The sequence below is a fragment of the Heloderma suspectum genome, chromosome 1 (genome assembly GCF_057233095.1).
Source record: "Heloderma suspectum isolate Gila_16-S chromosome 1, 16-S_ref, whole genome shotgun sequence".
Taxonomy (NCBI): Eukaryota; Metazoa; Chordata; class Lepidosauria; order Squamata; family Helodermatidae; genus Heloderma; species Heloderma suspectum.
This window is the reverse complement of record NC_139458.1, coordinates 124,216,106-124,242,902: the sequence shown is the minus strand read 5'-3', so window position 1 is coordinate 124,242,902 and position 26,797 is coordinate 124,216,106. Positions and strand designations below refer to the sequence as shown.

The window sequence follows — 26,797 nt, the reverse complement described above, 5'->3', positions numbered from 1 at the left end:
ATTGCCATCTGCTTGTTCACCTGCCTCTCACTCTGGCCCAGACAACAGTGGTGGTGGTGGTGGTGGGAAGGAGGAACAGTAGATGCCACTGCCTGCTTGCGGTAGCCATGATGAGAAAGAGGAGGAGGACCAGCAGTGTGGTGACAATGGTGGCGAGAAAGTAGAATCACTGAGGGAGAGGGTCCATTGATGGTGTTTTGCCCAAGGGCCCTCAAAAACATGGAGCCAGCACTGCTTGTCATGATGCCCGTCTGCCCCAAATTGCATTCTCAAGTGAGCACATACATTACATAGGCCTACTTCATATATCTTGTGCAAAGCTTCACAAGGGCTGGCCAGACACCATGAGACTCCACATGATTCTTTGGTAGGCCTTTGCCTCTGAACAAGGCCTAGGAAGATGTCATCTCTCACTGACCCACAACAGTCTCGCACCCCACAGGCTAAGTTGTGGAGTCCTTTAGCAATGGGAATTCAGGTATGTTTTATGATGGTGGTAAAAAAAAAGAGGGCAAGAAATGGTAGGAGCTCTTGATGTCATAAAATCAATTTTCTATGGATATCACATAGGAAATGTTTTCCAATTTTGTTTTATTTTATTATGGTTTTTATTTTCTGAAATCTTTGTAAACAGCCTTGGTTGGCTTCAGAAAGGTGGTATAGAAATACAGTAAATTTAAAAAATCACCACTTACAACACACTCCTATGCCTCTTTACCCAGAAGTATGTCCCACTGCACTCAGTTGGCCTTACTCCCTAATAAGTGTATTTACACTGCAGCTATAAAAACTTTCCTGGAGGATTAGAATGCAGGTTTGGGGCCCTGTCTGGGTTCACTCCTTACCTAGTGAGCAATCTATTTAGGGTCATTTTGAATCCACACAGCTGCAATGGTGTTTGTCCATGCGGTATCACTATATCTGATCTCTGGGGGCCTTTGGACAAATCATGATCTCTCAGCCTAACTTACCTCAAGAGTTGTTGTGGCAATCAAATACCCCACCCCCAGAGTCTTCCATCTAGGGCAATGGTGGGCAACTTGTAGGCCAAAAACATCTGGAGAGGTACAACTCCCATCAAGCCTGGGAGTATACATTGGCCAGTATAGCCAATGGTGAGGGACCATGGGAGTTGTGGCCCTTCAGATGTTTTGGCCTGCAAGTTGTCCACCCCTGGTCTAGGGCCATCAACTTTTAAACTTACTGCTGTAATGATAATTTTAATTGGTGTTCTACTCCATATCAGGGAAAGATTCACCTGCTGATATCTGCATATTAAAACCTCTGTTAAAATGGCACAGGAGCAGGCCAGGCCAGTCAGTTAATCCTAACACAGCCTTAAATGCTTTGGAAGAAGGGAGGGATGCAAGCATAATCAACTGTATCAAAGAAAATTAAGTTTTTACAGAAAGTCATCCATAGCAGAAAAAACATTATAGCTGATTGCTTTATTGATACTGTATTACGAATGAAAAGTACAATAGGTGCAGAACCCGGGCAGTTTGACTCTTGCATATTGAGTGCACACAAGTGAAATATTTCAAGATACATCAATCCCCCTTCCCCACTCCCTCCCCACCATATAAAACTTGAGCAGACAATACATACAATGACAAAAAAACCCCAAACACACACACACACACACACACACACCACAACAGTTTTTTTTTTAAAAAAAACAACAAATACAATTCTTCCCTTCATTTAGTGCAGAGGCAGCTAGGTCCATCACCAAAAGACTGAGCCTTTGCAATCAGGCAGGATGAAATGGATGAAGCTTGTTATGGGACAGTAAGACAGTGGAACCAGTTGGGGAACCACACTCCTTCCCGCAAATGCAGTGGCTTTGCACTAGACGGGTGGAAGAAAACAGACCAGTATGTGTTCCAGCAGTGTTTCTGTGTTCATTTTTTAAAGTGGGTTTGCCCCACCTTGCCCGCAAATAACAAAATACTAGTTTGTAAACTAGAAATGCCCCAAGAATCAATTGTGCACCAATAACGGTATTTTACACCTAACTCCTAATGGGTCGTGCTCAGTTTTCTACTATAAAGTTAGCCACGCTTCCTTTCCCTTGTAATTTTATGTAAAATGTTGCTTTTCAGCAGGGGCTAATCTCCATGGTTATTTTTGTGGTACAAGAAACCTCACCAAATCCGTTATGCTTTTGCTCACTGTAAGGGAAGGCTTGAAAACATCCATACCCTAATACCACTCACTCAAACACTGCATGCCTCAGTACAGGTTTTGCAGGTCTCTTGGGCCACTTTGAACTATCTCAGGTTAGTATTTCCAAGGCACCTAGGTGACTGGAACAATGAATGTTCCCTTTGGTGTATTTGAAAATCCCAATCCTAGAACACATTTCTTCTGGCTGCATCCTCACTAGTTTTGCATAAAGCAGGCAGCCTAGATCATATGCATGTTTACTCAGTTTAATGGGGCTTACTCCCAAGTATGCATGATCAAAGCCTTATAGAGTGCATTGTCAGCCTGGAAAGGAAAGCCAACCAGCCAAGGTACTACCCAACACTCAGGTCGTGATCATATTCAGGAATCTCCTTGTCCAGATTTATTAGCTTGGGATTTGGGCCTAACAGTTTCTTTAAGTTGGCTTTGAATCCACATTTCCAATCCCCTCTGAAAAGTATTGGTAAAGCATTATAAAAACACTTAACCTTTACTTAAGTGTGTATTTAATTTTATGGACATTCCATTGACTTGAGACTAACATTCCATAAGCTCAAAGCAAGCACATACTTAACTGCTTTGCAGCATCAGGGCCAGCTTTGTTAAGAATATTATAAACTGAGCCTAGACTATATATAAATTCCCTGTGCTCTTTTGTCACTCTTACGCCTTGAAAAGAAAATGATCCTCCCTGTTCTCTCCTCTAGCATAGCATACATAGGCAACTATAAAGAAGGACCGATACTCTTGGGTGAATATTTTACTTGTTACTTTTAAAAAGTGGGGTCTTTTGGTAAAGAGCTTCTAAGGAAGCTTTCCTTTTGCAAATATAAACTTTAACACACACCCCTTCTTCTGCCCCCAAACTTTTAACTGGGCTATTTATTTTTCTCTCATTTATAACAGAGTTTGTTGTTGTGTTTCGCAGTGCCATGGAAAACAAAAACAAAAAACCCAATGACTTCATGGCTCAAGGTTGCAAGGTAACAATTTCAAAACTGGTAACACATTTTAAAAAACCAGAAAACCCTACACTTTCTTTTAAAAAAAGCAATACAATTCAAGTAATCTTTTATGTTCTTTAAATGTACATATATATATATATAAGGAAAAGCAGGTACAGAACTGATTAGATGTCCCCCTTTTTCCAAGCAATTGAGTATATATGATAGGGGTACTGGGTTGCCCCTGTTTTTATTTTGATAAGATTAGACAGGTGATTATGTAACATTATTATTATTATTATATTTTTTTACCACCTTCTGCACAGCTCTCAATTCAAGCCATGGGCTTCAAGCAAAAATAGTTGGCTTAACTTTGCCATCCCTGATGCATCAACTCAGATTCTGGTTTTGCACCCCAAAGGATGGGGATAAGGAAGAACTAAGCCTCCCTTGGACCTCAAGAATTACGAGGCGGTGAAGAGAACCAACCTTTTCTCCAGATTTATTATCTTACCCTACTCCTTCCCCTTTGCAGCTTTCCCTCCCTCTGGCAGAGAGGAAGAAAACATGATCTTTTAAAGTGGTTATCTGTTATTGCTGCCATTATGGGATGCACAAGAGAGAGCTCTCAGAAGAACTGTACCTTCCCCTTTTGACAAGGAGGAAGGAAGCAAAAGAAGTATCAAGGTAAGGAGACAGTCAGTCATTTGCGCTAACCCTCCAAGAGAGGCTTATCAGGACAGCAATTTCTGTTCTTGCCAAACTTGAAAGAAGTGAGTAGTCAGTGACTGAAAAAGGGCACCAGATCAGAGAGAAGGTGGCAGACAGAAAAAGGACAAAACTTGACAGGAAGATGGGGACCCTCATGCTTCAAAGGCCAAGGGGTGCTCTATGTACAGTGAATACTTCTATGAAATTGAACGGGAAAACTCACAAAGCACATGCATATGCCTTTGCAGTAGGCATGCTCTAGGTTCTGAATATCAGAGAGTGAGTGAAGGATTTAACGGATGAAAAATTATTCTTATTTAAATGCATATAGATGATTTTGTGTTTCTGCACGTGCGTGCATTTTATGTATATGAATGAAAGGCAATTAGCTCATATGGTCACGACCAAGCTATATTTCAGAAGAGAAAAAAAAGAACACGCTTATCACACTTTCCTAAAACGAAAAGCTAAAAATTTCAAGTTCAGTATTCGAGATCTTGTCCTTCCCACCCCACCCTCTTGTAATTTTCTGGGTTCATTTTCGCCCTTCCAACTTACATTAGCACCATAACAATATTTAAACATTACAATCCCTCTTCAGTTACTAGACACACACACAAAATGGTCCCATTAAAAATAGTGCTTTTCTGCCAAAAAACAAAACAAAAACGTTATATATAATATATATTTATATAATTCAACTAAATCTGTGGCAAATGTGCAATGCAGACGCCTCCTCCATTAAAGTGAACCTACATTCACACACACTCTCTCTCTCTCACTCACGTCATCGGTGATTTTAAAAAGGTGCAAGTACATTTGGAAAAGGTAGTGGGCCTCATTTCTTCTCTGGCTTTTAAAACGTGCAAAACAAAACAAAACATGAAACCCTCAAACACATACTGTAGACTAGTTGTGACTTCTTAAACAATATAATGGGGTGGAAGCGAGGCCGAAATTTAAAACTCTCAGATGCCATCCCCCCCTTTCACTTTTATTGTCAATACAGACACAAACTGGGCTTCTTTCAGTGTCATTATCTTCTCTTGCTCTGTCTTCATTGGTTGGTATATAGATTGAGAGGCAGTGGCCCAATATTAAAAAGTTCAAGTGCCTTAACTGTCCCTTTTAAGTAAAGGCTGAAATACTGAGTAGGAAAGGAACAATACCAACACATAGATTTTTTTTTTAAAAAAATGAAAGACAATGCCACAGAAATGCTGCCGCCACTGCCGATGTTGTAATCCCGCTCTTTCTATGCCAGCTGTTTGGTGTTACGGTGCCCCCTTTTTTGTTGCTCCTTGGTGTGAAAGGGCATATGCCCTCCCTCCCCCCACCTTGGTTTGTGGGGAGAGAAAAGAGTAGGGCCAAGCCAGGGAAATACTTCCCAAGAGACTGGGAAGAACAAAATAAGAAAGAATCCAGTTTGCAAATTGTTCATTGCAGTTCACTTCTGGCTGCCTGATGTTTCTGAGGTGGTTTGCACAACAAGAGGCTTCTGGGTAGGCAGGACAACCAAGGGGCGATGGATCTTAGATTCCTCAGACTCTTGCAGTCCTTCGGTTTGCCATCGATATCTGCGGGTACGGAGGATGTTGGGAGCCCCTCTTTGAAGGCGCTGTGAGCTTTTCTTCTGCCATATGTCATATTTTGAGTACTTGACATGAGAGGGCTTTTGAAATGAATCCTGAGGGGTGGAAAGGGGAGGGGGGAGAAATTAAATGGGGGTCAGTAGGCTAAGATAATGAAATAAAGTTATTGATAGTTAAATTCACCAGTACAAACGTGACCAGCTTTTGGCTGCAGTATCAAATGCTTAAATAAACCAACCACCTCATGGAATATACATTTTTAACAGCGTGATATTCTTTTATGTCATTCATTTCGTGAAATACCTAAAAACCACATAGTGAAATTAGTGTATGGCTTTTCCTGGCCATCTTTCTGACCACTTTTTTCATGCCTATAATTTATCTTAAGTTGTGCAGAAAGCAGCTAAAGTGAGTTGGGAGGGAACCATCCTTTCCCCTGAAAGCACCAGACATCTTAAATAAAGAAATCTTATCTACACTCCAATATGCTCCATCAAATCTGCTTCTCTATCACCGTATTCAGACAGTCTCCATGTCCACATGATGATATACATTTGTAAACCTCCCTGAGGGCATCTGCCACTTGAAGCAGTATAACCATTTAATTAATTAATAAATGAGGGAGAGCAAGGGCACGCTGGCAAGCCTGCTCCTTCTAGCACATCGTTTCCTCCTAATTTACAGGCCTCCATAAGCTGAAGGGCAAACGTCTGAAGTGGTGAGCCTCCCCGGAACTCACCATGCATAAGAGGGAGGTATCAACAGGTTTGGGGAAAGTATAAAAAGGGTTTATAAGGGTTGATAAGAAGTACAAAAAAAATTAGAAAAAAACCTACGAGGGGAACAAAGCCCTCAAACGGCTAATTGAAGGCTAAGCATGCTCACTGGTCATGGAACAGTGACAGATGCGTGTGTGTGTGTGTGTGTGTGTGTGTGGGGTGGGGGGACTGGAAAACTGATGTGGTGGGGGGATGGAATGGAGTATCCTAGAAGAGAACATGGCTGGCTGGCTGGCCTGGTAAACAGGAGCACTCAACACTGTTCCACTGACAGTGCAATCCTACGCATGTATGTTCAGTGGTGCTTTCTCCCAGGTACGTATGCATAGGATAGCCACAATGATAGGCACACTTTCTTGGGGACTGTTTTTCAACTCAGTGGGATGTACTTTCAAGTAAATATGGACATGATCTTTCTTATTGTTGATTGTTTAAAATGGTTTAGCTAATGTGAATGTCTGCATGTGCTGCCTGTTCATATGTGTGTATATAAATGGTTTTTATGGTACCTATCATGTTTTTTTTAAAAGTTTTTAATCTTTGTGACCCACCCCAGACAGCTTCAGCTATCAGGGCAGTATAGACATGAAATAAATGAAATGATCAGGCCACACAGCAAGTTCAGCTTTTTAAGAAACAGTAGACATATTGAACTTTATTATGAATTATTCTTCTTTTCCCCCTTCCCCCAATTTCTAGAGTTTTTTAAATAGTTGTTTGAGAGTAAGATGTTGTGTACATTCCATGTAGAGATAATACTGTTTTGCTGTAACTGCAAAAGCAGCAGATGCTGGAGATAAGGGACCTGTTGTCCTATGGGATATTTCTCTCTCTCTTAAAAATACATCCTATTACTCCGATAGTATCTTCACTTACCTTGTTTAGTGCTGGTAAGACTACAAGAGAAGACGATGAGACATCCCGCTCTGATTTGACGGATTTTGCACAGTAAGTTTCCAAGAGGTTAAGATCACAACTCCGGAAGCAGCATTCCTCCACTATGCCACGGTTGAGCCTTCCTCTGTTTCTGCCCACAGGCCTACCTGTCATGGCAGAAGTGTCATCTTCAAGTTAGAAACAAATGATTGTATTTTTCTTCACACAGAACATTTCACTTATTTAAGGTAGGAAGAGAGAAGAAAAAAAAAAAACAGACCAGTGCATTTGGTCTGTTTTACTATTGGCAGGGCCCAAGTGGCTCACTTCAGCATTTCACAGAAGTTTCCCACATTTTGTACTGACAGTGCAGAATCAAAGCGTACAATGTTGCAAAAATAAAGACTGCCTATATTAGACTAGGCCTGCACAGCTTGCAACTCACCAGGCCAAGTGCTTCCCCCCAGGAACTCATTAAGGGCGCAATCCTATACATATTTAGATAGAACAAAAGTCCTACAACTCCCAGCATCTCCCAGGCAGCTGGCTGGAGAATGCTGGGAGTTGTAGGGCTTTTTCTGTCTAAATATACATAGGATTGCGCCCTGAGCCTGTTTTTGCTACCTGCCAGGGATGGCAACAACATTGAGGCCAGCATGGTTTGTGGGCCATGTTTAACTTGCTAGGTGCACGCCTCTTCTGGACAAACAGCCAAATATCACGTGTTACAGACAACTACAACTACACCCTTTCATTTTAATGTATGTATATTAAAACATTAGCAAGGAGAACACTTAACTCTAGCCGGAAACACGTAAATGTCCATCTGTTGACTGTTCTACAGATCATGGTATAACGCATACCAGTATTTCCAGGCATTGTTTAAAAACAGGGTGATGCTAAGAACCACAAGGTTCCAACGACTACTGATTATTAGGGATTTATTGCATTTATTTTACCACTAGCTAAGGAACAGTCAGTGTGTTCGGCTATTTTGATTTCCCTCTACAAATCTTCTCAGGCATGATCACCTTAGCTTGCTCCACCATCAGCTGACTGCATATTGCACAGCTGGAAAAAACCTTCATGAGCATTCCTACATGTATGAAGGATGGTAAAAGAAGGAGCTCAATTCAGAACTAGTTTGGGGGCAGTTTTAAGGAAGTGGCAAGTCTTAAGGTTAAGGCTCAGTCCCTGCATGCTTGCCTGGAAATCAGTCCAGTGGGTCTTATTTTTGAGTAAATGTGCATAGGCCTGGGCCGTAAGAGTGGTTTCTAGATCAGACTCCCAGGACAAACATGACAAGTGCAAAATGCCAATAACTTTTCTATTAGTGCTATTTTCACCTTCCTACCCTGAAATAATTTTTTTTTTTCCTGCACCAATCTGCTATTTTCCCTTTCATGGTTACTGCCAAATATTTGCTAGGATAGGCCACATTATCCAATTAAATAACTGGACAGATTTGACTTGTCCAAAATCCAATATAACATTCCATCTGATGCATGATCTTTGTCCTCAGAGAGAAACAAAACAAGGATATTCAATATCAGAAGCTGCGCTCTGAACACAATGGTCGACAGGCAAGGCATTTCTAGTTTAAAAAGAGAACACAAGGTGATAGCCCCAATTAGTTTGAGCATTCATTACAGAACGTACTTTATATACTGAACTGGTCTGCATGACAGGACAGCCCACCAGGAGTTAATTTCCCCATGGGGGCTGGCACATTGTGCTGGGTCCCACAGGCAACCCTCAAATAACCCATGGCTTGTTTTAGGGTTATTTAAGAGTTGTCTGACCCTCAAACAAGCCCTGCCATCAGGGTTTGCATGACACGACAATCCATGACAAGCCAGGCACCCATAGGCACCCTGCAAAAATGGCACCTGCGGGTGCATGGCAGAATGTGACAGCCCCTGCAAGTAAATTAACCCATGGTGGGCTCTTGTGTAGTGTGAACCAGTTGACCGTTGGGCGGCAAGTTCCTCAACTACTTAGTCAATGATGCAAGAGTCACATATAGACAGAATAAGATTCTGCTGCTAACTAAGGAAAGTGAAATGACAAGGAAATTTTATGGCTGCCTGCCCAAACCTGGTACCCTCCAGATGTTTTGAACTACGACTCCCAGGAGCCCTTACCACTGATCACACTGTCTGGGACTGATGGGAGCTTAAGTCCAAAAATATCTGGAGGGCATCAGGTCGGGGAAAGCTCTATGATATAGGAGCACACAGTAATAATTAGCAAAATATATCTCACTTTCAAGTGTTCAAAGCGTATCAATATACTAGCTCACTAATCCTTGAAACAGCCACATAATCAGGCCAGTATAATCATCTCCATCTTGCAGACAGGTGGACTGAGGCAAGAGGAGAACATTTATTCCTCAAGGCTACCTTGTGGCCGATATGAGATTTTAACTAGGGACTTTTTTCAGGTTCAGAGCTCACAAGCAGTACATCACTATACCAGCTCTCAGCAGAAAATAGGTGGATGTTTTCCTCTTTGTGCAAGCTTTAAATTTTGCCTTTTTTCAGTTGCATTCCATTCATTATTAAGAGCTCGTTGGGGTCCCGCGCAGGAAGTCTCCCACCCAGACCCTGGTCAAGGCTGCTTAGTTTCAACAATAAACTACCTCAGATACCTTCTCTATCATGAAGTCTGGATAGAGAAACGTATTCTCGGGCAAAGGGCCAGGGGTCACATTCACTAGCACATACAGCCCTTTGCATCCTACACCCACAGCATAGGACAAGACATGTGGACACAGTGGCTAGACACCGATTTATTCCAGAAAGGGAGTTCCCCTTCCTTCTAAGTTTCTTTCTTTTTTAAACAGGAATTGCAACTAGCCTGTGTTGTTTGTAACATTGTCTGGGATTGTGGTGCAAATACACAAGTGCATACCAAGGAGGAAGTGGCCGGGGTCGGGGTGTGTGTGTGTGTGTGTGTGTGTGTGAGAGAGAGAGAGAGAGAGAGAGAGAGAGAATATATAGCATATAGGGACATACATGCCACACTTCTGAATAATTATAAGATACTCCAAAGCCTGTGCCCCCTTTCCTCACACACCCCTAACCACCACTTCTGTCTGATCAATCAAGCCCCAAGTCAAGCAGAAGAAGACTTTGGTTGTAAACAATCCTCTCTTCCCCTGTCAAAGGAATGTGGATACCAACAAGAGGGCCTTTGTCAGATGGCTGGGCAGCCGCCGCCATTGTTCCAACCCCCTCCCCCAAAATAGCTTCTATTCCCCCCCCCCACGCAATCTTCTTTTTCCTAGTATTATTCTGAGGGACGCAGGGGGAGAGAGAGAGAGAGAGAGAGTAAGAATGTGCTTTGTCAGCATAAGTGGCTGGAAAGAGCTAAATTCTTATCAGCTGTTGGAAAGGAAGAAACAGGAGCTGTTATTTACAGAAGTCAGACGCCTCTTCGCCCCCCCCCCCAACTCTTCCTAGTCCATCAACGAAGACTCAAGTTTCTTTTACCCATTTCTGAGAGGTTTAAAAAAAAAAAGTGAAAAAATACCCCCCCCCCCCGAGCTGAATAAAGTATTCCAAATGTTGGCCACTGTGCCACATGTCCTTACATGCCTACCTCTGTCCTGAATCTTGTGCCTATGACTGATGCTGGAATAAAAGCAGCAGAAAAGGTTACTTCTGCAGCATCTCCCTCAAAAGATCTGCAGTGGTTCTAGTGACCAATTTTGCAAGTGCTATTTGGCACAAACATTAATTGGTTTTGTTGTTGATTGACTGCTTCCTATACAGGAGTATTTTTAGCTCAACTTCCCCCTCTTCAGCACTGCCACCAGGTTTCCCACCCCCCACCAAATAAGAAATGCCACTTAAAACATCTGAGAGCAGAGCTCTAAGGCTCAGCTTAAAGTCTGACTTCAATAGGGCTATGATGAATTGCCCCAGCTGGGGTCCTGACCTTTGGTGGTTTTGGACAGAGCTGTAGATTAAAGAGCCTAAAAAGCAACTTCCCTTCTAAAACATTTTCAAAAGAGATTTCAGACCACCTACAACATGGGAAGCAGGGCCAGGACATCACTGGATGCCAGACATGTCATGCCAATGAGTTGCACAGCTTTTTGCTCTCTATAGAGGATGCTATGGAAGGGAAACATTGGCATGCCCTTTGCACTAAACTGATGTGCTCTAACAGATCTTCCATTCTTGGACCTTACTAACTGGCGCTGTAACATTTTGTACCCTGGCTAAAACAGCTTGTTATTTCAATGGTGAAAGTTCTAGAAAGCAATATGAATGATATCCCATTAGTCAGCATTATGTCCTGGAGCCGATTTTCAGTCCCAGAGCTCAGCGTTTGGAGCGTATGAAGCAACTGGAGAATGCCTCTGATCATGTGCAGAATATGCTTTCTTCACTACTAAGTAAACTCAGCACACCCTTACATCTAGGTATAGGAGGTAAGGCCTCCAGATCACAGGGTTCAGCCTTCAGGAGAGGCTCTGAGATCAAACATATCTCATTTTAGAAATCAAACTACTGTCTTCAGTCCATGGACTTCTAAAATGCAATGCTAATGATGAATCCTTAGATCCCGTGATAATTGATTGTGCCTGCTATCTTTCTTATAGCTTCTGCTATCATTTCCAATACAACATGAATATATTTCCACATGGCAATATTTCCATGTAAAAACTATTCCTTTACATCTTGAGTGTGTGACTGTAAAACAAAATGCTTTACAATGGCATTGGCTAGGTTACTATCCAGCTTCAATTCCTCATCAATAGCTAATGATCTCACACAGTGGTTATGAGGATAAATGCAGGAAGAAAGGTGGCGCACTGATCCTCCAAAGTGTGACCTAACATATGCTAGAAGAATTCTCTTCCCCCACCTGCTGCCACATAGGTGAAGCAGAGAAAGGGCCATCATTGGCTAAGAACATTTCTCACTCATTTTGGATGCAATCCTATGTGTGTTTAGGAAAAAGCAATCCTGCAACTCCCAGCATGCCTCAACCAGTGATGCTGGCTGGGGCAAGCTGGGAGTTCTAGGCCATTTTTTTGTCTGAAAATACATAGGATTGTGCCCTAAAGACCTCACTGCAAAATTGGGTGGTAATGAAAAAGTGGAGTTTCAGCGATGGTAGTGGGGACTATTTTTTGCTAGGTAAAGAGTAGAACATACACACAACATTTCTCACTATCCGGTTTTAGAGGTGTGGCTAGAGAAATCTAGCACGGGCCTTCAGACAACTGTGGTGAGAATGGAAAGAGGTCAATGAATTATGCCCACTTGTATCTACTTTGTCATTTCAAAAGTATGTCATCTATGCACTATGTTAATTGTAACATTATGGAGGGCCATATTCCATGAAATTCTGAATTAAAAGGAATCTACCTTAAGGTCCTAACAATTAAAATCTACATTTTTAACGTCTTGCATTTTTTCCAAGACATCATGGTTTAGAAATTAGTATTTCAAAATGTAAGTTGCCATCTTGTGCTACATATCTCCTTTGCTAAATCAGATTATATAAACTTGTGTTTCAGTCAGATGAGAGTAGAAATCTAAGGAGTATATGGCAATTTGTCTCGGGAATTTGTTAGACTTCTGATAATTTCTACTTGACTTATTTTTCAGTAACTTCTGTATTATGAAGTTACATAACTTCTGCTGTCTATGGCTCTCCGATCCTGAAATTGTTTTAAACTGTTTTATTATATGCTTTGTACATTGCCCAGAGTGGCTGGGTGACCAGCCCGATGGGCGATTAATAAATTTAATAAATAAATAAATAAACTAACAAATAAACTGTATTATGCAGATTATAAAGACATCTGTATTCTTTGACTTTGGTCAAATTCAAGAAAGAACTCTGCTGAAACCAACAAAATTCTGCTTTTGCCCAAGTATAATTCCGACTCAGAAAGGCAGAGGGTCCTCACCTTAGGTTTCTCCCATTCCCAGCTTAAAGTAAGCAATTTAGTTGGTGCACAAAAAACAGGCACAAAATGTGATTGAACTGAGAGCCCCTTTCTCCCCAGTCATCAGCTGGGGGACACAATAACAATCAATGAAGCGGGAAGTCACCACCAGTGGTAGTACCAGGTGTAAACATGGGGTGGGTTCAGGACAACTAGAGGACTAATGGTGCAATCCTATACATGTCTTCTCAAAAGTAAGTCCCAGTGAATTTAATGGGGCTTAGTCCCAGGTAGCGATGTACAGATTTTGCTAAATCCATTCTATCTGCCCATCAGGACTGAGCCCAGGGCCTCTGCCGTTTCTGAGTCAGAGCCAGGACTAGAACAGTTAGACCAGACAGTGGGGGAGAAAACGCCCTGAGAGTCTCCAGGAGTTGGAGAAGAATCTTCCCAAGGCCTTGACAAACAGGTTGCCCAGGCCAAGACACCGCCTTCCCCTCCCCCCATGGGGAACCTAGTCCTTTATGAGAAGGAGGAGGGGCATAACTTGGTGAATGCAAGGGCACATTGTCAGTGGAAGCAGGCTGAGTTGGGACACTCTTCCAGAATAGCCTGGCTTGAGACACTCTTTTCAATGGCTTGAGACACTCTTCCAGAATAGCCTCTCATTGGAGCATATGCAATAGGGAGCCTCCCTGAGGAGGGGCCCAAGCTGCCTCTCGGGTTCCTCCATAGCTGCCTATCTTCAACTGGGTGGCAACTAGGGATGTACGAAAGTCACTTACCTTTTGACGAAATGTGATTCGAGGTGGGGGGGAGGCGCCCTGTCCCTCCCCCCCGAAATTCTGGCTGGGGGGGGAGGTGCCCCGTCCCTCCCGCCGCGAATCCTGGCCGGCCGGGAATGCAAATGGCGGCGGCCATAGCCGCCGCTGTTTGCGTCCCTGCAGTTTATGTAGCCTATCACGACTGAGTAAAACAAAAAACAAAAACCCGTGCGTATGCAAATGGCGGCGCCCATGGGCGCCGCCATTTGCGTTCCTTATTTTGGCACGTCTAGTCTACGTAAACATTTACGTAGACTACGGCGAAAATAAGGGGAGCGCAAATAGCGTAGATGCTATGCTATTTGCGTTCCCCTTATTTTCGCCGTAGTCTACGTAAATGTTTACATAGACTAGACGTGCCAAAATAAGGAACGCAAATGGCGGCACCCATGGGCACCGCCATTTGCATACGTGCAGATTTTTTTTTGTTTTTACTCAGCTGTGATAGGCTACATAAACATTTACGTAGCCTATCACGGTATTTTTTAAAAATCTAGCTGTGATAGGCTACGTAAATGTTTTTTTTTACTGGAAATGGTGGTGGCGGCAGCCGGTCGGAAGACTGGCTGCCGGAGCCGCCGCACCGCCGCCGGAGCTGCTGCCGCCAGGGAGATTCGCCCAAGGTAAGTCCCGTCCGGGGGGTGGTGGGGGGCAGACCGTTTCGCCACCGATTTCGGGGGGCCGAATGCGCTGGCATTCGGCCTCCCCAAGATTCGTGGCGAAATTCTCTGACATCCCTAGTGGCAACTCCTCTACCTTGCCAAAGCTTTCCCTAATAGATAGCTCAGCATTAGCTGTTTAGGCCCTGGGGTGGTCTTTGAGTTTCACTGAAGTTGTATTATGGAAAAGCTTGCCATTAGCCCAATAAAAGCCGTGACTGGTTTGAAGTTTGAGTCTGTTATGTTGAATGTATTTCATGGATTGTCAGGCATCTTTCGTTCAATCATCTTCTCATTGAGGGAATCAATTTTTTTTTTTAGGAATGTACTAGAATTTCATTTCAAATGCACAAATGTGCATTAGCGGAGGTGCAAATTTGCTCGAATCTCCCCCCAGAGTTAAAAAATGGTCCACAAGTCCACGGAATCTGCATGACTCAGGAAAAAGCCATCCAGCTGCAGAATCCGCAGGTCAATTCATAAAAATCCAAATTCATTTGAATCCATTGTGGATTTCTCCAACATCCCTAGTCCCAGGCAAGTGGACACAGGATTGGAACTCTAAAGTTTCATTTTCCCAATTCTGAGAGTAAGAATGGGTAAATGGAATTTACCCCCCCCCCCCTTTAAGGATGATTATACATGATGAATGTGGGGCCACTTGTGTTCTAAGATCATATGATACTGCTGGTGTAGCACAGCAAAGAAGAACCTGAGCCAGGACATCTCTTTTAACTACACAGATTCATTGTGTGAGACCTTGGGTGATCCACTTTTAGTTCAGCCTCAGCTTCCCCTCCCCCATATAGAGATAATGCTGGTCTAACTTACAAGGCTTTTGTGAAGACAGCCAAGATGGTGTTTCATATATGGCTTTTCAAAACTTGAAATGCACCATACAAATGCCAAGTTTTATTATTACAGGTGTCCACGTTGGTCTGAGCTGATGTGTTTTCCCAAGGACAACATAGTGCATCATTCCTGCTATGTGCAAGAAGATACTTACTGAAGTAAAAGCCCCTGTCCCCACAGACGAACTGCAGCGTGTCCACCAACTCTCCGCCACAGAGGGTTTCAGCTGGGCCATACGCAGAGACAGAATCAACCGTGTATGCCAGGAAGGTGAGTGCAAGCAGCAATATCCGCCTGGAGGTGCACATCTTCTGCCCCTAGAAGACAGATTCAAAAGCATCAAAAATAAAACTGTTCCTTCTGTATTACCCAGATGGCAATTAAAATTTAAAATGAAATACATGAGTAAAACAGAAGACTCTGAATACCGCATGTGGCTTTGACATGACTGCCTGATGATGGCCTCCAAACTGTCTGCTAAGAAGCAGTGCCTCCACGTTGACCATCCCAATGGGAAAGGAGATGGGAAGGGGGACACCAGCCTTACCTATCACTGGTCCTTGTGGATGGGATATCAGCAAGCCACAAGTGAGCCAAGTATCAAGGACAAGATTGACAACGAATGGCTTCTTATGCAAGGGTCTCTTAAGAACGGGACAATGCTTAAGCAGTGCACATTCCAAACTCCATAAAACATATGCTGAAGCAAAAGGAGCAACAAGGCTTCCCTCTGAAGTCACTTCTGTTAATACTGTAAAACTTGAAGTCAGATACTGAACATGTTTAGCTGTGTTCCTGATGGGCTCAGAGGCCCAAGTCCAGATTCAAGCCAGCTAGGAAGGGAACGCTACCTGTATTTCCGTACAACAGCATAAGACATTGTCAGGGTCTAGAGCCTGTAGTGAGGTAGAACACTTTATAAACTTCCCAGCATTTCCCCAAGAAGGCATTGTGTGTGTGTGAGGTGTGTGCATGCACAGTGTCACACATTTCTCTGCCTCCTACCAACACTTGGCAATATCAACAACTCTCAGCTGCGATGGATTTCTAGTTGGGATTCAACCCAATTAAAATCAGTTAACTTGATGAATCGTATGCATTTTAGTTGATTAAATTTGCAAATGGGCACAAATAATGTTTCTGAAGCAAGAAGAAGCATGCTATGGTGATACACATTTGCAGTGGCAGGCATCTTCTTAGAAGAGGCACCCCTTCATATATGTGAGAAAAGAGGAGGAAATGCCTTTTTTAAGATGGTGCTTGCCACCTGCTGTTTTTATAAGTACTTTGTGTTAACATGCACACACATTTTAAAATCTGCGACTCGATTAATTGGGAAGGGGGACCTTGCCAATCAATTACACTTTTAAAAGTTCATTAATCTGACCTATTAATTAAACATTTCAGCCCTAGTTCTAGATTATTGTTTGGGGCAACTTTAAATCAGACTTAACACTGTCTTAAGGGAAAGTATTGTAGTTCTCTGGAAGGGCTAGCTAATATCTGGTTGTCACAATAGCACAAGGCAGACAGGGTGACCTTTTGTAGAGTTGGAACAAATCCCACCAGTGATCTAGTTCAATCTATTCCTGGCTTAGCCCCAAGCTTTCTAATGTGACCCTAAACAGAGTCCAAGGCCAGCTTTCTATCCATTAATCCATACTACCTATCCTGGATTACCAGCTTTCCAGTAACATATAGTATGTTTAGTCCCCAGTGGGAAATGCAACCTGACTTTCTAAAGGAGTTAGTAGTCCCATGACACCCTGGGGATGGTGGGGGAAGAAGAATACTTGCTGTTCTAGGCAGGGAAAGTACAGGGATGATCCAAATACAATTTGTTTTTTCTTAAACATTTGGACTTGAATCAAATGCTATTTCAGAATATTCAACTTAAATGCTTTCCCTATATACTCAAGATCTTATGTTCTGAGATGAAGCAGCAGGGGGAAAAACATTCTAGTTACGCATCAACTTGTGGCTCATGAAAACTGTTAAATGCTAATAAATGCAGTGTTTTTGCCCAAAGTAGTTTTGGGATTACAACCAAGCTGGTACAACGTTAAGGATGTGTGTGAATGTTTTGGTGAAAGGGGCTAACCTAAGCACCCATTATGTAGTCCATAAGCAGCAGAAGGGAAAAAAATAATTTAGTGGGTGCATGTTGCCAGATTTCTGCTTCTGTTAACGGATAGCATTGCAATCAATTTAGCCTAAACCAACACAATTTATCAGTTTACAACCTGTGTTGTAGTTCTTGCATGATTAGAGAGCTGCTGTGACTGGGTGTACACTACTGCTTGTGAGCAACCGTGTTGGTAAGGGGTGCCTGGAGCAATTTGTCAAAATATAGGGAGGTTTGGTTTGCTTAAAGCTGTTTTAAGTCCAAATTGCCAGAATCAATGGTATAGATTTAGACTGCCCTTTTTTAATCCTGGAAGATGTATGTTTTGCAGAATATCCAGGCTTTTCCAAAACAAAACACACAGGCAAAGCCAGACAAAAACAACAACAAGGCCCTGCTTGGTATGTCCTCCCATATCACCCCCCTCCCAAATTTGCCCCATAAGGGAAAACATCCAGGCACCTGCAAGTGCATCCACCACCATGGATAGGATTTCACTTTCAGGACGTCGCCCACCATATTGCTTTTCCAAGTATTCACGGTGAGATGCCTGAAACCAAATCCTGTGTGTGGCAATAGATGCATGACTAGCTTGCCTTAGGTGGAGAGCCAACATAAGTACATTTCCAAGCACTTTCCCTGTGGCTTCCATGTGCCCAATGCTTCCGCAAATAGGATCCTACTCTGAATCTGAGAAAATTCTGCCAGATAGTCCCAAAGATTCCAGTGAGCTAGAAGTAGGGATTAATGTTCTCTAGTATTGTCTTAACACTACCTGTGCTGCATCAAAGGTGATGAGGTGTAAGGACAACTTTACACCAACAATGAGGTGTAAGGGCAAACAAGAATCTCAACTCCCAATTAACTTCTGCCTCATGGGCAAGCCTCAGATTGTTAGCTTAACCACCTTGTCATCAACCCTGGTCACAGTCAATTTCTCATAAGGGATTGCTTAATTTTTATGTTTGACAAACTCTGATTAAACAAGTGTGTGTGTGTGTGTGTTCCAGGAGGCCTCGCATCTGGGAATCTATCTGTGTCTAAGGTTTGCAAGTACTTGGAACACCTCCCACCCCCAAATAAGATCTGTTCCTCCAGCCCCTCCAAGAATATTCTCCCCACCACTCTGTGGGGTCACTGCAACAGGAGATGATGTGGCACGTAAAAAAATCTTTTCCTGCCAACAGTGCACAAACACACACACACACGTAACAGCAAGATCTTGGCACTGCTCTAAAAGATAACCACACAGAGAAACCATGAACTTCTCCTGTCTGGTTAAATGGAAGTGGGGAGAGATGTGACCCCAAATTAAAGCTATGCCACATACCTCATAACAAGTTCTTCTGGACTTATTTTTCCTTCTTTCCCCTCTTCCTTAACTAGAAGCCAATGGCATTTTAAAAGGAACAGCCAGGGAGCTCTTCCATGCTTCTAGACTCCAGCACATAACTGGTTTCCCACCCTGTCAGTGATTCCAGCCCATTATTAACTGTGATTTCCTACCCAAACCATGGACTGGGAGCTCACACTCAGGCAGCTTTACAGGAGGAAGCAGTTATTTCATCAGCAGTGGTGATACCAGATACTCCCCAGTTCTGTGGTGGGAAAACCTTTCAGTTTTCTATTAGAATAGAAATTATCTTCATTTGTGAAGCCTTGATATGTCATTCTCTCTCTCACTCCTCATGCAGTGCAAAGCTACTTCCCTTCCTTTAGGCCAAATAGGGTAAACAAGGTACACTTACATTATGGTTTTGCCAGTAGGTTCGGATAAGAGGGTCATTTTTGAAGCATCCCGACCTGCACTAAATGCTGCACAAAGGGAAGAATGGTGCTTATACTGTAACCTAAGACAACACCAAAATGGATGCCTGTCTGATCCATCGCACAATTTAATCCTGTGATCTCTCCCCCCACTTAAATGCTGGGTCTTCAAATACTGCTCAGTGGTGATGTTCACCTTGGTTTTTTTTTTCCTTTCTCCCTTCCTTATCATCAGAGGCCAGTGTAATAAGAAACCAGGCAGGGAACAACAAGGGAGCAAAAATGCTTGTTTACTACCTGGTGCTGAACTCTTTCTCTTCTGAAAAAAACCAATCTTGCATGTTTGTGTTTACTCCACTGGAGTCTAGAGACAGTGGGACAGGAGAGATAACAAAGACTTAGTAGCCAGTGTTGCCATGTGTCCTACCGGTACTCAGCCTTTGTACCCCTCCCAACCATAGCATATTGTATGACTCTTAAGTGCTCACACCCTAGCCCACACTCCACTCCCTTCTTTCATGTGCATTTCAGTCCACCTTGATAAGTAAGACTACCTTTTAGGAAGGGGGAGAAGGAAACAGATCCCCTCTCCCCAGTGTTTCAGATGACATGTGAATATTCTGCAGGAAGACCTCTATCTATGGGCAGCTCAATGGTTATGCATACAGAATGATATTCTATACAGTTTAGTGTGCCTCTATTCTAGATCTGCATGCTTAAGGTTTAAATTCCTTGGCTTGAAAAAAGGTGCAGAGGGGCATGTTTGCTATTTGATTACACTGCTATCATGTCTTTTTTAAAATGCAACAAATGGGATGGATTCTGCACTTCCCCCTTGCCTGCATGCATCACCTAAGAGCAAAGAAAGAACTACTGTTTTATTCATATGCAAATTTATGCCACTTTAAAATCAAATCAAGTGATCCAAAGCTCATGTGATTAATCAGCTAACATTTCTCTAAGTGACAGCTCTACTAGCAGGTTTTGTGGACTTATTTGCAAGGCTGCTTTAAGATGGCTTCATCAAAGTGCCATAGAAAGGGTCTTTAAACATCCAAGATAAAAAGATGAAAGCAGGCACTGCCAGGAGAACGTAGACTTCTTTGCTCCCAGATGTGGAAAGTGCTGCCTCTAACTTGAGTGGGCTCTCCCAATAGCAACACAGAGTTCCAAGGGTATATGCTTCCTCATCTAATTGTATTCAGAATTTGAATGGTCCCCAATAGGATCATCTACAGAGCTTTCATTCAGATATGTGTAGGCTGGTCCTCCTTTGCCTAACTGCCTTACACACATGCACGCGAGAAACAAAGCAAAATGGAGCCAAGTCAGCAGAGTTTAATACCGTTGAACTACTTTGTTTCTGTTTTATACTTTTTTCAAGCAGTACTTTGCTTTAAGGCAAGTGGAGGAGTGGGCTTCCACTAGCTGAAAGTTCTCCCTTCTGCCTCCTATGCAAGACAACAAACACCATCTTCAGCCATGACTAAGCCCTGATCTGTACATTTATAACTTAAAACCATTTTGCTAGCAGAACAATTTAATAGGGGTGTAGGAGCTAGAGAAAGCAAATGAGTAAGAACAGAAGAGCATGTAGTCCTGCTTATACATCCCATTAGGACAGCTTTCCTCAACCTGGTGCCTGCCAGATGTTTTGGACTACAACTCCCATCATTTCCCACCACTGGCTATGCCAGCTGGGGCTGATGGGAGTTTTAAGTCCAACATCTGGAGGGCACCAGTTTGGAAAGGCTGCATTAGGCTTGCTTGGATGTTGGTGTTCAGCCCAGGGGAAAAACACATTATATTAAACAAAAAAAATCCCAGTCTTGCTCAACTTTCTAAAGGCATCTGGCAGAAGACAAGGAAAGGAGATTTAAAAGCCAATTTTCACCCAGCTGACTAATCAATGCCAACTGCCCAAGTTAACAACTTGTTCTTGTTTCCAAAATCTGAAGTAAATCAGAAGTGTGTGTGTGTGGGGGGGGGGGGAGAGACAAGCATCTCCCAGTTGCAAATGCAGACTGAAACGGACTGGCATGTGATTTGCCCCAAACACATTTAAATGTGCTTTATTTCCTGGTAATGCACAGCTAAACTGACCAGCCCCTTGTTAGGATGAGCTTTCTTCTGCTACCATCTGCCTATTTTAAAGCATCTTCTTTCACAACCTCCTCCTCACTTCACTTTATACAGCTGATGAAGCACTCTCGCCCAGAAAGGTTCTTCTTGACACAATAAACCAGCTAGTCTAAGCTGCCACCAGACTCTTTTTTTAAGATGATGACAGCAACAAGATAAAGAACAAGCCATCTTTCTGCTCTCAGCAGGCAATGTCTCTGTTGCACCCTTTCCACAGAGGGCTTAAGAAAACCTTCGTTATAAAGACCTTTCAGCTGCATAAGATGGCACCGTAAAAAGGTCTCATTGATCTCTCTGGACTGCTGTAGATCACTCAACAGGTTAAACAGAGCTATTATAGTGAATGGCCTTCTGTGCAAGCCACAGGTAAACAGCTTTTCCCTTTAAAGAGAGTTACTGGGACTCTCTTTAAAGAGAGAGTTTTGCCAGCAGGTTTTGCCAGCAGGGAAGTTCCAGTTGTATATCCCTCAATAAAAGATTTTTGACAACAGTAAGGGTTGTCCTTTTTCATTGCCTCCCCTTAGCAGGAAAACTCTGCTATCTTCCCTTCATAGATCAATTTGTGCCAAGGATGTCTGAAGTCTCTTTAAGAAGAATTGCTTGCCATTGACAAAGACTAGCAGTGAAGTAGTGTGAGAGTTGTAAATAGTCACATAGAGTGGCACAGAATGAGGTGGCCGGCCCAAGAGTTTGAAGCATCACTCCCTTCTTGCCTCCACATAAGTGTCTCAAGTAAAGCCACCAAGGTAAACCTCCATCACTACCACCATTCTTCTGTTTTCTTTTTTTAATGTTCAGCAATTTGAGCCACACACACAGATCAGGAGCCCTGTTGCCCTGTTAACGTCCTACTGGCTGAAAGCAGTTCAAACACATCTGCTGGTACAGTTATGTGAAACTACAGTTCCCTCATGTGCCCCAAATCCCTCCTGCTCAGCAGAGTGCTAAAACCTTTCCAAGTTTCTCAAAACAATTACTCTTGGGGAAAGCAGTTGGAAGGGAAGAAAGAGGGGGGAAATAATAATAATAATAATAAATCCATGCAAAGTAGAAGGCCCTATGCCAGCTGTTAACTCTCGCTCAGTTTTTGGCTTCATTTTCCTCTTTCCCCCCTCCTTCTCGGAGTTTTCATTCCTCAGAGACCTAGCATGCTTGTGTGTGCGTGCACATGTATGCATGCGTGCACATTAAAGAAGTGGGTTTAATAATCGCCAGAGCTGAGGAACTGTGTGTTCTTCTCACAAAATGCACAAGGCTTTAGAAGTTTGTTTTTTTTTTAACCCCTAAACAGCTTGAGAAAAGCAGGCACTAACTTTGCAATAATAACAGTAGTAGTGGTAATAGTAGTAATAACTTAATGTTCCTTCCAACAACCAGCACATGACCTTGCATGTCCTTACACACAGAGATGCAATCCAGCTATCCCAATCACATATAGGATTTATGGCTTGTATCTGTGGATGCCAAATGCATGCTCTATAGACAAACACAGAACTCACCTTTGATTCTCCACTTACTACTCCGCATATAGCATTTCATGGTGACTAGCAGCTATTTAGACCTTTGGTATACAAGAGTGTCCCTGAGCTACCTAGAGGATTTCTCTTTTCTTTTTTCGGGTTTGTTTTTAAGACAACACAAGGTGGAAACAAAGCACACTTTTACACACGCAGTGTGCAATTTCTGCCCAACACGGGCACCACTATTCATAAAATTCAAAGGGTGTTGCGTTGAGGCCTCCAGTCCCCTGGCAGATCTAACGCTCTATGGTATACACACATCGCGCCTTTTATGCAGATAGACCAAACTCCCCCTGAAATCCTCCCCCCCCTCGGGGGGGGGGGATTTCCTGGTATGAACAGCCCCTAGTCCCTATAGTTGCAGGAATGCTACAGCATTCGGGCAGCGTTTGCCAGCTCTCCTAACCTGGAAAGGCTGAAAGAGGGCAATCCTTGCCAGGAGTCAAAAACAGGAGATTCCTGACCCATCCCTTGGGGTCCCTCTAGTGTCAAAATGTCAGTATAGCAGAATGGGGAACTTCGCCGCCCCCCCGCTTGCTTCGCAAACCCTTAGTCTCCTACATACGCTGAAGGGAAGGGAAGTAGGGGTGGGGGGAAAGGGACGGGAGAAAAAGAGGGAGAGAGAAGCTCCCGTTCCGTCGTGCCGGTCGCTGTTGCAGCCCAGCCTTTTTGGAAATTGCTCTGTTATCAATCGCTTGCACAGAGCTTGCGCAAAGGGAGGAAACGGGCTCACAAAAGGTGTGCAGAAAAACAAGTAAGTTTTTCGAGGCAGAGCGCTGAAAGTTCCGGCTTTCCAGAATGATATACGTGTGTGTATGCATACATACACACACACACCCTTGTGGGAGCCAGGCTAAGGAATTGTGTTGTTCGCAAGCAGAACTCAAATTCCCGAGCGGAGACCGTCTCTCTCTCGCTCGCTCGCTTTCTCCCGCCCCCACCCCCAAATGGACTTAAGAGCTTTGTTTCTTGTTTGCGATCTGCGTCCTTCTGTGAACTCTAGAGCACGCGAAGCGAAACGGAGAGCGAGTATAGAGAAGCGCACATACGTCGCAGACGCCCGGACTGCTAGCTCTTTCCAGAGTTGTTATGATGCTGCTGGTGAACTAACCGCCCTGGCTCGCTCCCATTGCCCTGCCTCCGATGGCTTTGGAACAGGAGATAAGCCCAGGGTGGTTTGTTTTTCGCCTTACCTTTGAACTGCCAGAGCTGCTCTCAACTTCTTGCGTACAGATTTGGAACAAGGCTGAGTGGCTGCAGCATTCATCCATGTGGCTCTGCACTCTTGACATGGTGATTCTGCTTGGCTGGATTTCTGGTTGTATTTGGTATAGCAAGTCCCTTTATCTCTCTCTCTCTCTCTCCTTTTTTTGTCTGGAAAAAAAGGAGGTTTGCTTTGTTTTGCTGCCTCTTGCTTGGATCTTGTTTCCAGAGGCAGGGTTGGTAGGGTTAGTTCTCCTAGTAGCAGCTATAGTTTCAATGAACTGCTCCAGAACTGAGGAGACAGACTGAGTTCGTTCACTGCCCCTTCTTTTATACACCCATCCAATGGGCATGCTCAAACTTTCAACCATCAAGGTAACTCAGCCAATAAAATCGCAGAGGTTATCTAACCCCTCCTCTCCTTTTTAGCTCCCCTGAGACTCCCATTTGGAGAGGAGGAAAAAAAGTTTCAATAGCATAGGTTTTTTTTTGGCTATTGCTTCATGTAGAAAATTCCGCTCCCCCCCCAAAAAAAAAACACGCACAGAGAGACAGAAAAAGGAGGGAGAAATGTGGAAGGTGGGTTTTTCTCTCCTTACATTTAGTGTTGCTTTTCAAGTGTGGCTAAAAGAACGTTAATTCATAGATACCTTCATTTTAAAAAAAAATCCCTCTGTTTGTTGAACTGAATCCAACTGGGTTTGGAGAATACCAGCACCTTCGGGCTACCAAATGTTTAACAATGATTTGCCTTTGATCTCACTGATTGAATTAATCCTGCTTTTAATGTAATCAAAGCTTGGGTCAAGGAGATGGAAAAAGCTTCCTTGAGTCATTCTGATCACGATCTTGTTTATTGATGGCTATTGCTCCCCTATCAGGAATGAAGAGAGAAGCGAGATAGGGAGTTAAACTAGGCCACAATTTCATTGAGTATCTGAAAATTAGGTTAACTTTAAATTATATATGTAGGTGCAAGTAACTGCAGGGCATATCATGCTCCTGCTTGGGTGGGTCCAAAGGCCCCCCTGCCTTACCCTCAGACAATTCCACCCTAGCTCAGTGGTGGAATCGAGGGGATCAGCCTCTCCAAAGCGCACCTTAATTGCTACCTGAGAAAACAGCAACAGAGTCTTGTGGCACCATAAAGACTAAGACATTTATTCTGGCAAAAGCCTTTGTGGACACTGCCCACTTCATCAGATGCATGAAGGGTTAACCTCAGATTGACAGATCTATAGATCATATAGATCTGCCCATTTGAGATTAACACTTAATGCACGTGATGGAGTGGTCAGTGTCCATAAAGGCTTATGCCAGAATATATGTTTCAGCCTTTAAGGTGCCACAAGACTTTGTTGTTGTTTTTGTTGTAACAGACTAGCAAGGCTTCCTGTCTGGAAATTGTTACCTTAGAAAAGGCAGAATCCCAGGCAACTCCCCACCCCTAAGGTATTCAAGGTCCATAAGAAGCACTCTGGGGGGCCCTTTTTCTATAGGAGATATGCCATGGTGCTCACCAGTTGCTTATCGCATCCACCTAACCCCAGGCCACACTATCCCTGTCTAAAGTTGTGACAACCTTAATAAGGATTAAACAGAAGCAGCCAAAATAGAGCCAACCAAGACGGCCTTTCAGAGCAAGATGAGTCAGAGAGCAAGAGATAAGCTTGAACTGAATAGCAAAAACAAAAGCCCAGAGACTCCCAGAAGCCAATAAGGCACTGCCTAGGAGGAGGAGAAGACCCTTCTCAGCCCCCTAGTGGTGATCAGTCATAGATAGCCCTGCAGAACCTGGATGGGTCAGCAGCCACATTCAAATAGTGCTCAGGTCAAATGAGTCAGGACAGGAGTCCAGGGCTGGCCCAAGATGTTTTGCTGCCTGAGGCTGAGCAGCAGATGACTCCCCACTGCCATGGTACACAAATTTGGCCCAAGTTATATTGGCACAGGAGGCAGAAAATCCCACAAGCACCTCCCTCTTTCCCTGGGAGTAAAAGTACAACAGCAATACATTACATAACTTAAAACTTTGCTGCCCTTTCATCACATCCCAAACGAGCTGCCTGAGGTAGCTGCCTCATTCTGTGTAATGGTAGGGCGGGATGTAGCCCAGGACTTTTAGGATGCAATCCTAGATAGGTTTACCTGGCAGTAAGTGGTGTAGTGGCAAGAGTGTTGGACTAGGAGCTGGGAGATCCGGGTTCTAGTCCCCACTCGGCCATGGAAGCTCACTGGGTGACTTTGGGCCAGTCACAGACTCTCAGCCCAACCCACCTCACAGGGTTGTTGTTGTGAGGATAAAATGGAGAGGAGGAGGATAATGTAAGCCGCCTTGGGTTCCTTGCAAGAGGAAAAAAGGCGGGGTATAAATGCAATAAATGCAATAAATAAAAATAATGAGACTCACTTCTGAGGGGACATGCGTAGGGATGCACTGCTAAAGGAAGTGGCATGCCCACTGCTTGACCGTGTTGCTGAACAAAAGCAGCATATGAGACATTCAGATTGTGGGTTGCCCTCACCTGGTCCCATCTGCCTTTCCCAAACTCCTTTCTCATCACAGGGCAAAGGTGGGTAACTTGTGACTCCCCCGCTGTTGTTGGAATGCAACTCCCATCAGCTCTAGCGAGCATAGCCAGTGGAGAAGGAAGATGAGATTTGCAGTCTAGCAACATCTGGAGGTCACAAGTTGCCCAGAC

The 26,797-nt window shown here is 43.5% G+C and overlaps 1 protein-coding gene across 1 annotated transcript; it reads right to left on the bottom strand.

Moving 5' to 3' along the window:
* Positions 1-621: 621 nt before the first annotated feature.
* IGF2 (insulin like growth factor 2) lies at positions 622-24,747 on the bottom strand. The gene is made up of 4 exons (XM_084855893.1): positions 24,086-24,747; positions 15,493-15,655; positions 7,093-7,259; positions 622-5,532 (listed from the first exon to the last, which is right to left on the bottom strand). The coding sequence occupies exons 1-4, from the start codon at positions 24,182-24,184 to the stop codon at positions 5,293-5,295; spliced, it is 669 nt and encodes a 222-aa protein (XP_084712019.1). The 5' UTR covers positions 24,185-24,747; the 3' UTR covers positions 622-5,292.
* Between the last annotated feature and the right edge of the window lie 2,050 nt (positions 24,748-26,797).

Bases quoted from the DNA above. Each gene is read 5' to 3' on its own strand.
- IGF2 (XM_084855893.1), bottom strand. From the start codon at position 24,184: ATGTCAAGAGTGCAGAGCCACATGGATGAATGCTGCAGCCACTCAGCC. The intron at 15,656-24,085 runs GTAAGGCGAAAA...TCTGTCTTCTAG, and splicing joins GCAGCTCTGGCAGTTCAAAG to GGGCAGAAGATGTGCACCTC. The intron at 7,260-15,492 runs GTAAGTATCTTC...CTGCCATGACAG, and splicing joins GGACAGGGGCTTTTACTTCA to GTAGGCCTGTGGGCAGAAAC.